We start from the raw sequence: 16,328 nt of genomic DNA, 5'->3' as shown, positions 1-16,328 counted from the left end.
TATTGGGTGAATGATAGGATTACTCGTGTGTTTTAGAAGAGCAGCATCAACAATAAGATAATCAATGCGTGAAAAACTAGAATGTGGAGAAGAGAAAAACAGGAAATCGCTACCCGTAGGATCATGTAACCTCCAAATGTCAATAAGCTGATGAGAGGAGCACATATTGAGCATTTGTTTATGTGACCTAGGAGGGCTGAATTTAAAGGCAGAATGCCTATCGAAAATAGGATCCAAATGCAAATTAAATTCCCCTCCAACAATTGTTCTAGCATTTTGCGGGATCTCAGAGAGTTTTTTATTTATTGAGCGCCAAAAGAGTTGATCATCAATATTGGGAGCATAAATATTCATAACATATAAATCAGCTGAACCATTGGACAAGCGAGAGAGCAGCCATCTGCCATCCATATCACGTTCAGCAGTAACGTTAGACAGGCCAGAATTCTTGGAAATCATGGTTACAACCCCATTCTTTTTACCAGCGGCTTCAGAACAAACAACATCCATAACCCACACCTTCCGCAAGAGCAAAGCTTCCTTTAAGGCAATCTTAGTCTCCTGAAGAAGAAAAATATCACTAGACAAGCTTTTGCAGTAGTCTAGGATCTCGGTCCTCTTAACAGGATGATTCAATCCGCAAGCATTAAGAAAGATTACGTTTAGGCCAGACATAAAAAGACCAGACAACAACCAAATAGAAACCTCCGATAACAGAGAAAGGGAAGACTATGCAACAGGCTAACAGGTACATAATAAATAAACAGCGGGAAAAACCTAAAAAATTAACCGCAGCAGGAGTTCCCAAGGAAAAAAAGATAGAAATAGAAGTAGAAAGGGTGAGATAAAAAAGAAGAAAGAGAAAAGATGCTCCAAAGAAAAGAGTTGCATATAAAAAGAAAAACCACACCAGGGGATGTCTGTAATAGACAAATTGCATTGGGAGAAAAAACGTGGAGGCACAACCACATAGGCCAGCACTGCCAGTGCAGACCCTCAGGAAAAAATAAATAAGTCAATAAGCGACAGAACTTAAATGCACATGAATCCTACAATAACAACATTCTAATAGGCTCAGAGAATAGATATTCCAGAGACAACTAAATCTAAGAGTAGAAATAGTATAATCAGGTAACATGGATACCAATAAGAGCTATATAAATAACAAGCTAAGGCAAAAATTTGAATAAGACATCACTAATAACAATAATAAATATTAAACATAACAGGTTAAGGTAATAATCGATTAAGGTATCATAAGAAACCACAATAGATAACATAAATAACAGGTTAATGTAATATTCAATGAAAGCATCATAAATAACAATAATAAATATTAGAAAAAACAGATTAGGGCAGTATTAGGTTAAGGCATCGGGAAGAACAATAATAGATAATATAGAAACAGCCTAAGTAATATTAAGGTAAGGCATCATAAATAGCAATAGTAAATATTATAGACAGCCGTCTAAGGCAATATTAAATTAAGGTAGCATGACTAACAATCTTCTATGTTATGAATAACAGCCTACGGAAGTACTAGGTTAAGGCATTCAAAACATAAGAGTAATACGTAATATGAATAATAGACTTTAGGCATGTTAACTGATCATAAGTGATGCAAAACATATTAACGTGAGTCATTAAAAATGGCAATAAAATAAGTTATAATTCATAACCCACTAATATGATCAGCACAATATGAATTGATTGCAACTGTGAAAATTACTTAGAAGCAATGAGCCATTAATAAATGATAAACAATAGAGTAGAACAGATCTGATGAGTATCTAACATTTTATCATTTTTAAAAACAAAGATAAATATATATACCAACAAGAAATAAATAACAATGTCTACCTAAAATACTAAATCATGTCATTAATACATGCAGAATAAAGCAATTGATGAATATACTCATAATATAAGAATTGTACAACCAAAATGCAAATAAATATGGGAGGAAGAATAAGAGAGGAAGATACAAGTGAATCCTAATTACACAAAAAAAGAATAAGCACCAGCAAAATAGCAGGAATAGAATGGAAGAAAAAGTTCAAGCAAAACGGAAAAAGAATATACAAGAGACCCAAAAAGAGTGAGGAAATATATATAACACATATCATAAAAAGTGAACGAGAGAAAGAAAAGTTGAAAGGAAGCCAACGATTCAAAAATTACACACCAGCAAAAATTACGGAACAAAAAGAAAATAAACAAGAGGAAGATGAGGGAAAATAGCAACCTTAAGCCCAGTTAGAATAAGGCAGACATTAAAGGAAATGATAAAGAAATTGAGGAGAAGGGAAAGAAACATATAGTGATATCCTCTAATAACAGGACAGGACCAAAACAACAATAACAACACAGATATACCTCCTAAGAGACACGCATACAGGTATGCACAACCGTGCAACCTGTAAATGAAAAGGCGCTTAAAAAAGAGCAACCGATATACATCAATATCAGATGAAATGAATGTTCATGATTACAAGAAAAAGAAAACAGAGAGGCTCTATTAACCACGCATAATGCTATAAAGCACCAAGGGTATAAGACAAGCTATCAGGGTCAGATGGATATTAAGGTTGAGAGGTGCCAGGAGGGGATTCGGAGTCCATCAGCGACTCAGACTGATTATCCAAAATTAGAAAGCTCTGAAGGCTCATAAAAAATCTGTGGGCGACCTCTAAAAGTTATTGTGAATCGTGAAGGACAAGCAAAGGAAGAAGTAATATTCATGTATGTAAGTCGTCTATGTAATTTCAAGAACCCTTTACGACGAATGAAGGTATCACAAGCAAAGTCCTGTGATATTGATATTCTGTGCCCCTCCCATTGCAATGTTTTAATATTCCTCATATGTGGTAGGATTTGCTCAGAGTGTTGATGATGCAAAGGTTTAAAAATCACTGTTCTTAGAGAAGATAGCGTTTCAGGTTTAAAGATGGGGACTCTATGAGCACGTTCTATTTCAAAGTCTTTCTCAAATGAAATGTTCAGAACTGAAGGAATCCAAGTAAGCAAAAAATCCAACATTGATGGAACCATTTTCTCACATTCTTCTGGAAGACCAAAAATACGATGGTTACTATTACGATTTCTGTCTCTCTTGTTCAGTCAAGTCTCTTCTCCAAGAAGCCAAGGAGCGCTCAATATTTTGGAATTGCTTAGCTTGTTTATTCGCATAATCCTCAACAGACCTTATATGTGTCTCAGATTTGGAAACACGTAAAGAGAGATTTTTTAAGTCACTGTGAATTGCCACGCCCTGAAGCAGATCAGTATTTGTTTTAGTGCTTTGTGCAAAGTCATGGACTGAATTAAGTTTGACTAAAATGGTTTCTAATGTTGTAGCAGAGTCCGAACTGGCCTTCACCGAAATATCCAGGGGGGGTGAATTCTTTTTAGACCTCTTCAAATTCCCTTTCGAGTCTATCTTTGTGGGTAACACCCATGCCTTCGGCCATTAGGATAACATGCAAAAAACACACAAAAAGAGAATAAGAGCGTTGAAATTGCAGTTGGGTAGAAAGAACTGATGCCTGAAATACTGGATAGCACAGCAAACTAGAGAGTATCCCAAAGGGGATCAGGCACTGATGCAGGCTTCTATGTTTCTGGTGTGCTACATCCTGAGAGAAACAAGTAAATGAGCATAGTCTAATCAGCCACTGGGGAGAAGCAAGCAATAATCCTTAGAGGTTGCAAAAAGATCAAATTATTTGTTGGACAATGGAGAAATCATCTCCTCTGACGTAAAGCCACTGAGTTAGAAGCCACAAATATTATTAAAAGTTCCAGTGAATTTCAATCAGCGGCCGCCATTTTGTAATCAAATGTATCTCCTCAGAAATGTGTCCCACAAGCATAAGCGCGCAAAACATTCAGAGGTATAAAAGATCAACGAGACCATACCTCATATAGTAGGAGAAAGCAGACTGAAGAACCATATGTCGAAATTAGCGCCTTTGCATGTTCAGCCCAAGTAGCTGTAAAGTTTCTCCTTCCGCCCGCATCTTAGATCCAGCCTGAGGAGAACAATATTTGTGTAAAATAACACAGAAAGAACGGGTCAAAACTCCTGGAAGTTGTTCCCAATGTCTTTAGAACTGTTCCGCCGCCTGGAGCTGCTACGTGGTGAAGAAAAAAGTCACCCATACAGCATATTTGTGAGCGCTCGCACCGAAGGTCCGACGGAGCCCAAAGCTGCGCGGCCATGTTGGATACGTGTCAAGCCACACCCCCAGCTTTGTATCAGACTTGAAAGAGTGAGACCTGGACCTAATTTCAAAAGGGTTCTTTGAAAGAAAGTGATGAAAATTTGCACCGAACAATTGAAGGTAAACTGTATGCCATGCACTGCTGAGAAAGAAGGTAACAGGAATCGAGTTGAGAGGATGACTTTGCCAGCCCTAGTCTCCCTGACATCAACACGTTTCTGTTGGCAGTAACTGAAGAAATTTAGTATCTAACTAAGAGGAGCCTTCTGAAGGCCCAAAACGCACAAAGACCCTCATAACAGAACCAGAGGTCAGTCACTCTATTGTGTGCAGTTGGTGCAACAAAATGAGTTCAACATTAGGGAAAATGACCTCTTCTGCCAGTGGTCTGTAAAAGCAAAACCTGTACTGTGACCTGAACTGAGCAAAGGCTGACAAATCAAATATTATACACTTGGCATGGTGGCATAGTATGTGTGTGGTTTGCTGTTCCATGGGTTCAAGGAATAAATTACCATGAGATAATTGAGTTAAAGTGTGCTCAAGAGAAAAGTATTGTAAGATATTTCCCTATAAAGAGTACGTGCACCCTTCCATCTATGGTTAGTGTATTAGAAGTCAGAACAAAGAGCAAATTATTTGGCAACGAGGCTTGCATTTGAGGATCACTTTAAGTAGGTGTGATTTATTTTAAATCAACTAAACATTTTATCAGTGACAGTTGGTTGTTTGGCCAGTTAAGGAAAAATAAAATGTGAGATGCCAGAAATGCATTAGGAAGAAACTTTGAAATAAGTTGTGACGGTCTGGCCAAGCATATTGGGGGCTCAGGTCCACTGTGCAACCACCAGGCAATGATTTTTTTGGCAGGTGCGGTGGTACCTGGGCGGCCCTACCACTCTAGTCATAATAGGGCAGTCGGGAAACTGCCACCATGAGTTTGGCAGTCTGTGAACCACCAGACTCAGAATAAAGCTTAAAGTCCTTTCAAAATTCAAAAGATGTATTGCTTAACACAAAGAAGGGTTTCATCTTTAGTTAATATTAGTGCATTGAGTAGTATATTTTAAAAGTGATTGTTTTAAAAAAATGAATTTAGAAACATTCATGTCTCCTCCCACCCTGACAACATTGCCAATAGTAAAGTAAGAGGCAAGTTAGTTGTTACGTTGAACTCTCTGGGTGGCCTGGGTCATTATTATAGATGGGCAACTTTTAGTTTATTAAATGAAACACAATAGAAGGTTTTTTTCCTTGTGTATACTGAACACATATATTTCTGGGTGCTCTTACATGTGAAATCAAGAAAAGGGAGGGAAAGGGAAATAAAACAATTGCCTAGGATCGCAAAATTTGGTGAAGTGGGGAAGCCTGGATTGATCGTGGGTTTTTTATTTTTACATCTATTCCATTCAAATTCAATAATGAGGTTCTTTCTGTTTTTACACTTCACTCTCCCGAGGTAGTGATAGCAAGTAGAGAAGGCTGGTAGAGGCATAGCAATTCAGATACTGCATAACACAGTATTGCCTAATCTCTGAGTCCTCTGGAGACTGGGGGATTAATTTAGAGGGCAGTATGGAATTAAAACCTAAAAATACCTTCATGACTCACTGACCACACCATGTACATGATTTGCCTCCCCAATGCCCAATTACCTCCCACCACTCTGACATCAATGCGGACCTCGGGCACACCACAAACCATATTTTGTGGCCGCTGGGAAAATATTTGTGAATACCAATGATATAGCTCAGTGAGTTAGAAACCTGCATCGAGGTGCTGCATGCCAGCTGCAGTATATAAGTGTAGAACCTTGCTAGTTTTTCTCAATCTTTGATTGCTATAAAGGTCCGATGGATAGTACTAAAAATGTGTTATTAATATTTTACTAGAAAACAACACAGGGTCGTGGCTCTGACCCAGTAAGGGTTAGCCCTATGTAATAAAAGAACAACACAATTGCCAGTACTGGATTTGACTTGCTGTCTTCTTTGAAGTGGCCTTTATGAATGAAACATACCGGTCCGTTTTATAAATTATGTCACTAGTTTATTTAAATCATTTTTTTCTCCATGTTGCTGGAAGTTTTTTGTGCATATATAAACAGATGAAAAAACAATACAATTAGTAACATCAGCATTTTTTTTCAATATACAATATCATTACAGAGTTGACACACATCCTACCCATACTTTGGCCAAATCATACGTACCTCATTCATACAAAACCACATATATACAACAGATTTTTAGGTGACCCTATGTCAAAAACACTGATTCTTTGTACATATGAACATGAACATTAATAAATTCCTTAATTTAGAGTCCTACTCCGTCAGAACTGTCACTTGGACATACATCCTTATTTACAACACAATAGTCGTCTGTTTATTCAAATTGACAATGGGTCCGGTCAGGTCGACGCGTTTCGAACCCCCAATTGCGGGGTTCTCCTCAGGACCAAAAATCTCTACAAAACACAAAACATATATACTCATTTAAAACCACTAATAAACTCCACTTGATCACTCTAATAAACGCCACCACCCAGCGGTCAACACCGTACCTTGTAAATGTGACTGAAATCCCTTTGGATAATAAAGTTGGTAGGACACAGATCCCGCTTGGTACACTACACAAAAATACACATAGACAGGACAGCTGTCAGACACATTTGCTTGATCAAGTCAGAAACATCTAACTGTGCATCACAGTAAGTCGCTTATATCACGAAATACATGAGATACATCGGTGATGTATTTATGATTTGGTCAGGTACACAAGAAAAACTTAACAAGTTTATGACTTGGATTAACCAGAGGATTGAGGATATCAAATTCAGTTTCACCTCTTCTAACAAAAGCACTACGTTCTTGGATGTCAAAGTATATGCAGTTGGGGGGACCCTAGGGACAACATTGTTTCACAAACCAACTGATCGAAACAAAGCACTCCACTATACAAGTCATCACCCCAGAAGACTCAAACAAAATCTGCCCTTCGGGCAATTTCTCAGAATTAAGAGGAATTGTTCAAACAAAGAGGAATACTTTTTTCATGCAAATGGACGAATGGAGCGATTATTGGTGAGAGGATACCCCAAAAACCTGTTAAAAAATTCTCTAAGGACGGCATGGTGGGTCCCGAGGGAAACACTATTACAAAAGAAAGTACCCCAGAACAGTCAAGAACTGTATGTGTTTCAACATTTGGCCCTAACGCCCATCAGCTGCGAAAGATGGTGATGCAAAACTGGCATTTGGTTAAAAACCTACATACTGATCTGATGGAACCACCACTTTTCGCCTGCAAAAAAGAAAGAAGCGTAGCAAACCATATTGTGAGGGCTGCGCTGCCCCCTGTTTCAAAACCAACACTAAGAGGTATGATGGGGCTACCCCCAGTTGTGGGCCACCACAAGTGTGGTAACTGCTCCTGCTGTGCACAAACAAATGAAGGAACAATGTTTACGTTCAATGGGATCCACTGGAAACACAAAACCTTTACAAATTGCCAGACTAAGAATGTAATTCATGGAATTACATGTCCCTGTCCTAAATTGTACATAGGGAAGACCACCCACGAGGCACGGCAATGGATCACACAGCACAAATCGAGAATAAGAAAGGAAACACCAAATGCACCATTGGTCCAACATTGGTTGTCAAAAGAACACAAGGAAGAGGATCTGAAATGGACTATCATTTCTAAAATTGAGAAGGACCCAAGGGGAGGAGACATAGAAGGAAGACTTAGCCAGCGGGAAGCATTGCTCATAATGAAATATGGTACAGCGGTTAACGGTCTGAACGAGATATCTGAGATATTCAATCCTTGAGAATGTAAGACCGAGGGAGGAATAAATCTTGCAGGCAGTAATGTTTATTGGGTCGATATTGAGGAAAGTTCTGTTATTAACTATATTATTAGGTAATGGGACGGATGTTTTCACTTCTATGACCAGAATGCCATTTGAAACAAGTGACCAGCTACGTACTGGGGTGAAATCCCACATAAATATGGCAAAGTTTTTGGTTATATTGATCTACCATTTGAATTAACAAAAACTGGTGTCGATCTAGGACATGTGCCATCGGACACATATTTTTCACATTTGGGCAATAATGCCCCAGATGTCTTAACAGATGATGTTGTACAAGTACGATTGAGACTTAGGCTTAATAAAGCTTCCGTGTTTTTGAAGACCGGACGACGATCACATGACTCCCTTCTAAAAAGAATATTGAAAAGAGACGTAGGACTTTGTCTCGAGCAGAGCACCGAACACAGTGTTTTGAGCCCGTCCGACTGATACAATCAGTAAGAAGGTTTTCACTGCGCCGAGTTTCCTTCCAGTTTAATCTACGTTTTCTGGGACTATAACTTGCCCCTATCTCGTTCTTGTTTTTGTACAGGGCCCCATTAAAGAGACCCCTGTTGGGCAGCTTCTAAAGAAACCCGGGCTTAGTTCCAAGCCGCGTACAGCCCTGGTAAGCACACAGGAGTTGCAGCGCAGCTTTTGTTTCCCCCCACAACAGGATTGTTGTGGGCTGCTATAAATAATACGCTCTCCTCCTTCACCCCTCTCTAGATTCGTATGATCCCTCTACATGAATAATTAGGTAAGCGACTGACTGTGATGCACAGTTAGATGTTTCTGACTTGATCAAGCAAATGTGTCTGACAGCTGTCCTGTCTATGTCTATTTTTGTGTAGTGTACCAAGCGGGATCTGTGTCCAGCCAACTTTATTATCCTAAGGGATTTCAGTCACATTTACAAGGTACGGTGTTGACCGCTGGGTGGTGGCGTTTATTAGAGTGATCAAGTGGAGATTATTAGTGGTTTTAAATGAGTATATAGGTTTTGTGTTTTGTAGAGATTTTTGGTCCTGAGGAGAACCCCGCAATGGGGGGTTCGAAACGCGTCGACCTGATTGGACCCATTGTCAATTTGAATAAACAGACGACTATTGTGTTGTAAATAAGGATTTATGTCCAAGTGACAGTTCTGACGGAGTAGGACTCTAAATTAAGGAATTTATTAATCTTTATGTACATATGTACAAAGAATCAGTGTTTTTGACATAGGGTCACCTAAAAATCCGTTGTATATATGTGGTTTAGTATGAATGAGGTATGTATGATTTGGCCAAAGTATGGGTAGGATGTGTGTCAACTCTGTAATGATATTGTATATTGAAAAATGTTTTTGATGTTACTAATTGTATTGTTTTTTCATCTGTTTATATATGCACAAAAAACTTCCAGCAACATGGAGAAAAAAATGATTTAAAAGAGTTTTTCCATTAGTGAAATAAATAAACTAGTGACGTAATTTATAAAACGGACCGGTATGTTTCATTCATAAAGGCCACTTCAAAGAAGACAGAATGTCATATCCAGTACTGGCAATTGTGTTGTTCTTTTATTATTAATATTTTAAGCAGGGTGATTAGTGTCATTACTCCCATAGCCAAATGTAACCAACCTTCTTACAGTGTATGCAAACCTCATATGTATGGAGCTTGGAAGCTGAATACCTGTCTCGAAGACATGGTTTACCTCAAATTTTAGTGAAGTGACAAACTAAATAACACTCTTTTCTTGAGGGCATTGATATTAAGGCGTTAATGCTCTAGCAGGCCCACACACAGGATGAGACTGAAACAAAAGGAGTGCTAATGGCCCCATAATGAGGCATTTGTTTGAAGCCCCGGTGGAACTGAGAGCATGAAGACCTCACCCCTGTGGGCTGCTGATCTGTACATAGAGAATGCAAAATGTCGGCGGCACCGGATGAGTATTGGGTTGGTAAACTGCACTGGGAGGAGTCAGCACAATTTATTGAGGTTTGCCGGGATCCCGGATCCAGCTGAATAATAGATTTGGATTTGGATTTGGATTTGGATGTAGATTTATAGAGCGCGAATTGCTGCCCGGAGGCGTCCAAGCGCTAAGGATAACCAAGAACCTACGAGGGGAGGCTAGCTGGGATTAGTGGTGCAGGTTAAAAAGGAAAGTTTTTAGCTGTTTACGAAAAGTGGGGAGACTGGAATTGGCTCTAAGATGCAGGGGAAGGTTGTTCCAGGCCCTGGAAGCGTTGTAGGCGAACGTCCTGCCGCCAGATCTGGACCTTTTTATTCTATGTGCCACAGCCAAAAAAGTCTGGCTGGAGCGGAGATTTCTGCTGGGAAGGTAATGGGTGACTAAGTCACGGGTAATCCTGGGGCCCGTGTCCCAGAAGGCCTGATGTGCAATGCACATGGCTTTGAACAGAATTCTCTGACGCACTGGCAGCCAGTGGAGGCTGACCAGCCCGGCCCTCACTGATTGTCTGCGAGGGAGCTCGAGCAGTAAGCGGGCTGCGCAGTTCTGCACTGTCTATGTAATAGGATCCGGATCCGCCCCCCCCCCCCTCCCCCAGTTCTAGTATTGCCCTCAAGAGATGCATTTAAAGACAATCTTGGTGGTCATCCAGAAAATCTGGCATGGATGCGACCCTTGACAAAGATGTATTACATTATGTAGATTGAGGATGAAACTGTTTTTCAGTTGTGTAGTAAATTAAGATGATATGGACACAGGTGTTTAGATGACTTCTAAACATGTAGAATTGTGCGATTTTAGCAAATTGATTTTTAAACTATACATCTTTTTACTGATGTGTAATTTTAGGATATCATCTGGTGCATTGTATGAGTGCATACATGAATATCAATTTACATAAACAATGCAACTGTTACGCTGTTTTTCTTTACCCTAAAATCAACTAAATTTTTTATAGAACTGGTGTGATAAGTATGTATTTATAGTCCTGAAGTTTGACTCGCACAACCTCCTGCATGTAGCACTTCAGAATAATATTTAAGGTGGTTACAATTTGATTCCTGTTCGTTGTACTGAACATGTGATATCTATGTGTCCAGATGTTAATATGACAGGTCTTTCTTTCCTCCCCAGATGCAGCAACCTCATCTTACTGCTCCCTAAATGCAAACTCACAACCCTATGGCACATTGCCTGGCCCTACGTACGTGTCCTGTGACTGCAAATCAGGGTACTGCGGAAACGGCACCAGCTGCTACTCTACAACTTCCGGCAGCACGGCCAAGTGCTGCGTCCCCGGAAGCACCAAGTGGAATACTGGTGCCAAGACGTGCCTCGACGTCAATGAATGCAGCAGTCCCTCCACGAACAAGTGCGCCCCTCAAAACTGCACAAATGTCCAAACTAATTACTTGTGTTCATCGAGCCGCACGCTCGCGTGCACTCCAGCAATCTGTGACAACAACACTGACTGTGTTCGGAAGAATGGAGCTAACTCATGTGAGGACCCCTGTAACAGCGCCAACTACCAGACCATAGTTGGATCCACCCGTCTCTCCAGTACTACCTCCACTGGTGTATTCCAAACCGATCGGTATTTATTTGGCTGGTACCGGTTCACAGGAGCTTCAGGAGTGAGGATGCAAGAAGGCTGCACTGGACCAGTGAGGTGTGGCTCGGCATTGCCCTACACCCTCCAAGAGGGAAGACACCCGCCCTTGGGATCTGGGATCCAGACCGTGAAGCTTCTTGCAAACTCATTGACGTCCTGCAGTGAGAGCAGCTCCATCCTGATCAAGGCCTGTCCGAAGCCATCCGGGGATATGAGCACGAGCAACGGGTTCTATGTATATAAGTTCTTGGGGCTAGTTTCCTTCGAGGTTTACTGCACCGGTAAGATGAGCACAGAGTGGATGAATGAATCAGTGAATGAACCAACAAATGGGTGTTTTGTCCTAGTGCCTAGTAGAGCACAAGTGAGTGACGTCTGGGCGCTTGGAAAGAGAGATGAAAGAGAAGAGAGAGTAGCTGCTGCTGGCGCTTAGCAAACCACCCATTTGAATGTTGGCTGTCAATCATGCCATGAGTTTAAACGAGTTTGTGTTATTTAATCAAAAAATGCGAAAATCCAGATTTTAACGTGGAATTCAACATGTAGAAAACTTTGAAAACTATGAGCTGTAGCCATGGTACTCCTAGGTATTGCGGGCGTTTACGAGAGAGAAATATTTCTTACCCCTTCAGAAAATAACACCCAGTAAACTCAGCGCCAAATTATTATTCTTTTACGCAGCAAGCCACCTTGCTAGGCTGCGTGAAGGGGAAAGGCCAGGAATGAACAGTATTTATCATTATACATCGCATTCCTTGCCTTTCCTAGCACTGATGGACGTTTGGCTGCCTAGCGCCAACACAGGCAACCTTGTGTCATGTTGCAAGGGTGCCTGCGTTGTTAACAGGATTGTTTTTGTACAGGAAGGGACACCTTCCTGCATAAAAAGGTTCCTGAGAGGCATTTTCCTTTTTCGAAAAGTGCAGCAGAATGCAGCAAACATAGAAAGAGGAAAAAACAAGGAGAAATTAAGATATTTCTCCTCATTATGCCTGTGGAGGAGTAACATTTTGACGCATTCCCAGGTCAAACACTAATGGTAAGTCTGAAAATGCACCAAAATCCATGATTGGATGCATGGGAACATCCACGCTCCACCCATGGAATGCCTCCCTGCTGCAGAATAACACATAGCAGTGATTTGTGCTGCCTTGCGTTACTCTAGATTTATCAAGCTGTGAAGGGTTACACAAGGTGGCCTTGCGTGGCTTGATATATCTCACTTAGGTTTTGGTTTGCCATTGAGCCACCATGCGTCGCCGAAGACCGGCGCACAGCCTGGATAAATATGGACCTCAATATTTAGTCAGCAATATGACTTTGAAAAAGATTTGCGTTTTTACTAACAGATGAGGTAAAAAAAGGGGGCCATCAAAATTAATCTAAACACAGAAACCCAGAAGTGACTAGCAACTTCTAGAGCCCTAATAAGACTCAAACTCATCAGTTATTTTGTGATTTATGGGACGTTTCCGAGAGGTAAACTTAACCAATTCTCACACCTGAATTAACACCATGTACATTTAGGACACCTTCCTGCACAAAAACAACCCCAAGAGGCATATTTCTCTTTTTATGTGTGTCGCATATGCAGCAAAATGTGCTCATTACCTTACTAAAGATTTAGGAGGCCTCTCAAACCCACGCTGGGTGACTTTGCATGGCTCAATAAATCTGGTTCAGACCCCTGCATCACTCACGTATCTCTTTACATGGTGCAAAAGTGATGCAGGGCTCCCATAAATAAGCCCCTCAATATTTAGTCAACACTCCGACTTAAAAAAAGAACAGCACATACACTGTCAGGTAACGTTAAAAAGGCCATTCAATTTGAAAGTAAACAGGGTAAACCAGAAGGGGCTAGCAACATCTAGGTCACTGTAAGATGTTGTTCAGGATGAGACACTGAAGACTGCACAAACGCGTGGGGCTGTGTTATCGCGCTTCGCTTTTAAACGCTCCTTTTTCTTATTTTATTTGCCTTATGTTTCTTAACCCCTGCTTTTAGCTGCCAGCATTTAGGACCCTCTTACCAGCACGTTAATTGGCACCCACCGCATTTCGCGGGTCCGGTTACCGGTTCTGGGTGGTGGGGTAAGAACGGGCGCCATCTTGGAGTGGTGTCAATACCAGGAACACCTACAGTGAGCGGTCTAGCGCTCCGGATGTCCAGAGGGACTCCTATTTAAGGTGAGCTCTCGGGGGAATAGCCCTTGATGAGACACTGAAGACTGCACAAACGTGTGGCGCTGTGTTATCGTGCTTCGCTTTTAAACGCTCCTTTTTCTTATTTTATTTGCCTTATGTTTCTTAACACCTGCTTTTAGCTGCCAGCATTTAGGACCCTCTTACCTGCACGTTAATTGGCACCCACCGCATTTCGCGGGTCTGGTTCCCGGTTCTGGGTGGTGGGGTAAGAACGGGCGCCATCTTGGACTGGTATCAATACCAGGAACACCTACAGTGAGCGGTCTAGCGCTCCGGATGTCCCGAGGGACTCCTATTTAAAGCTCGCTCCTCCACGCAGCGGACCTGCGCAGCGGACCTGCGCAGCGGGCGTGCCCTCGCTGTGCCGGAGTCGTGCCTGAGTCCTGCCCGTCTGCGCCCGTCCGCGCTAAGGACGCGCGGGGCGCAGCGGGCTTTCTTTTCCTTTCTTGGTATAGCGATGCTCACCTACTCTAGAGAGAACCTCTGGTCTATTGGGCTGACCGTCCCGAGGTGTGACCTGGCACCAATCCATCCTCTATGCGGCCCCTACCATTGTGCCTGCAAGAGATGGTTGCTTGATTCCCCCGTGCCCTCTCGCCAGAGGGATATTACATCTGTCCCTCGGAGCAACTGCTCCGTGCGTACGCTTCGGGTGTTGAATCTGAATGCCAGGTCCCTGGTGAAACACCATCAAGACATCCATGACCTCATCGTGGACGAGTCTCCCGATATATTTGCCATCACGGAAACATGGCTTCAGGAGGCGGATGTGGCCATTACCAACTTGGCCTGTCCCCCTGAGTATTCCATCTACACTCTGAACCGGCCTACTAGAGGCGGTGGTATTGCTCTCATAGTTAGGTCCAGTTTCACCTGTAATTGGAATGGTCTTAACATCGCTGGCTGTGAAAGTGCTTCTTTTAAGATCTCAATCAGCCCCCAGTTTTCGCTCTCTGGGATGGTTGTCTACCGACCTCCGGGTAGTGATGTAGTGTTCAGAGAAGCTTTCCCAGACGCTGTCAGTGTGTTAGCTGTGGGCTGTGCCAATTTTTCCATCTTGGGAGATCTGAATCTCCACTTTGACAACCAGAATATCTCGGCCGTTAGCAGCATTCTAGCTGATCTAGAGGCCCTTCAGCTATATCAACAAGTTTCCCAGCCTACCCATGTAGGGGGTCACATTCTGGACCCTTTTTTCACAAATTTAGCTGAAGCTACCGTGTTGAGCATTTCCCCACTGGGGTGGACGGATCATTTTCTTGTGTCCATCCGGTACCCTCTGCCTGAGACTCCTTCCATTCCACCTGCCAGACAGGTCCTTAGGCGGCATTGGAATAAACTCAGGTTGGAGGACCTGCACCGTATCCTGGTGGAAGAGCCGTTAGGCCCTCTAGACAATGTGGAAATGGGCTACGATCAGTTCTGCCGGTGGATCTCCAGGGCGCTTGACTCTCTGATCCCCATTACTTTGAGCAAATTGAGCTCTAGAGAGTCGAGTCCCTGGTATGACAGTGCCTTACGTGCTCTAAAAGATACCTGCAGACGGGCGGAAAGAGCATGGCGGAAGTCGTACGAGATCGATAAGAAAGCTGCGTATCTTGCTTCCGTTAAGCTCTACCATCGAGCTATCTGCAGAGCTCGCGCGGCGTTCTATTCTTCGGAATTCCGCAACAGTCCGAACCCGTCCAAAACCATCTTTAAAGTCCTTAAAGACCTTTTGGCGAAAAGGACCACTTCCCCGGCAGCCTGCACCTTCTCCCATTGTGAGGCCCTGGCATCTTTTTTTCTGGAGAAAGTCCAGGCTATCTATCAGGCCTTCCCTAGTGTTGGGTCTTCTTTGGGAGCTCTAGATTGCACTCAAGGCCCTACCATCTTGCATTCTTTTCCCCTGTTACTACCTGAAGGGTTCAACAAATTGGCCCAGCAAATTAAGTCCGGCTCCCCTTCGGATCCGTTGAGACCTGCCCTTTTTAGAGACCAGTCTTTTCTGGGACGCTCTACAGTATGCTCCCTGATTAACCTCTCGCTGGCCTCGGGCGTGGTCCCAACCAAATGGAAGCAGTCGGTGGTTTCTCCAATCCTGAAGAAGCCTTCGTTGGACCCATTAAAACCTGAGAGCTACCGCCCTATTTCATTGCTTCCTTGGCCGGCGAAAGTTGCGGAGGCCCACGTTAACCTGGCCCTTTCAGACCATCTTACTCGGGCCAATGTCTTGGACCCCACGCAAAACGGCTTCCGTGCTGGGCACAGCACGGAGACAGCCCTTCTCGCCATGGTGGAGCATTTGCGTGCGGTGTTGGATGTGGGTCAGACGGCGGCGCTTGTATTATTAGACCTCAGCGCCGCCTTTGACACCGTCTCTCACCGCATTCTGCTGCACCGCTTGGAGGAGATTGGCATCGGTGGGCTTGCTCTGCAGTGGTTCCGCTCCTTTCTAGACAATCGCTCCTTTTGCG

At 42.6% G+C, this 16,328-nt stretch overlaps 1 protein-coding gene across 1 annotated transcript in view; it reads left to right on the top strand.

Annotated features, from left to right (window-relative positions):
• Positions 1–16,328, top strand: part of LOC144823813 (uncharacterized) — a 135,889-nt gene that overhangs the window by 37,406 nt on the left and 82,155 nt on the right. The window contains exon 2 of the mRNA XM_078682668.1: positions 11,187–11,945. Coding sequence (XP_078538794.1) covers positions 11,187–11,945 — 759 coding nt within the window. The remainder of the gene's footprint in view (positions 1–11,186; positions 11,946–16,328) is intronic.

This window comes from Lissotriton helveticus, chromosome 3_1, assembly GCF_964261635.1.
Source record: "Lissotriton helveticus chromosome 3_1, aLisHel1.1, whole genome shotgun sequence".
In the NCBI taxonomy this organism is placed as follows: Eukaryota; Metazoa; Chordata; class Amphibia; order Caudata; family Salamandridae; genus Lissotriton; species Lissotriton helveticus.
The sequence above is the reverse complement of the archived record's forward strand: the minus strand, read 5'-3'. Positions and strand labels throughout refer to the sequence as shown.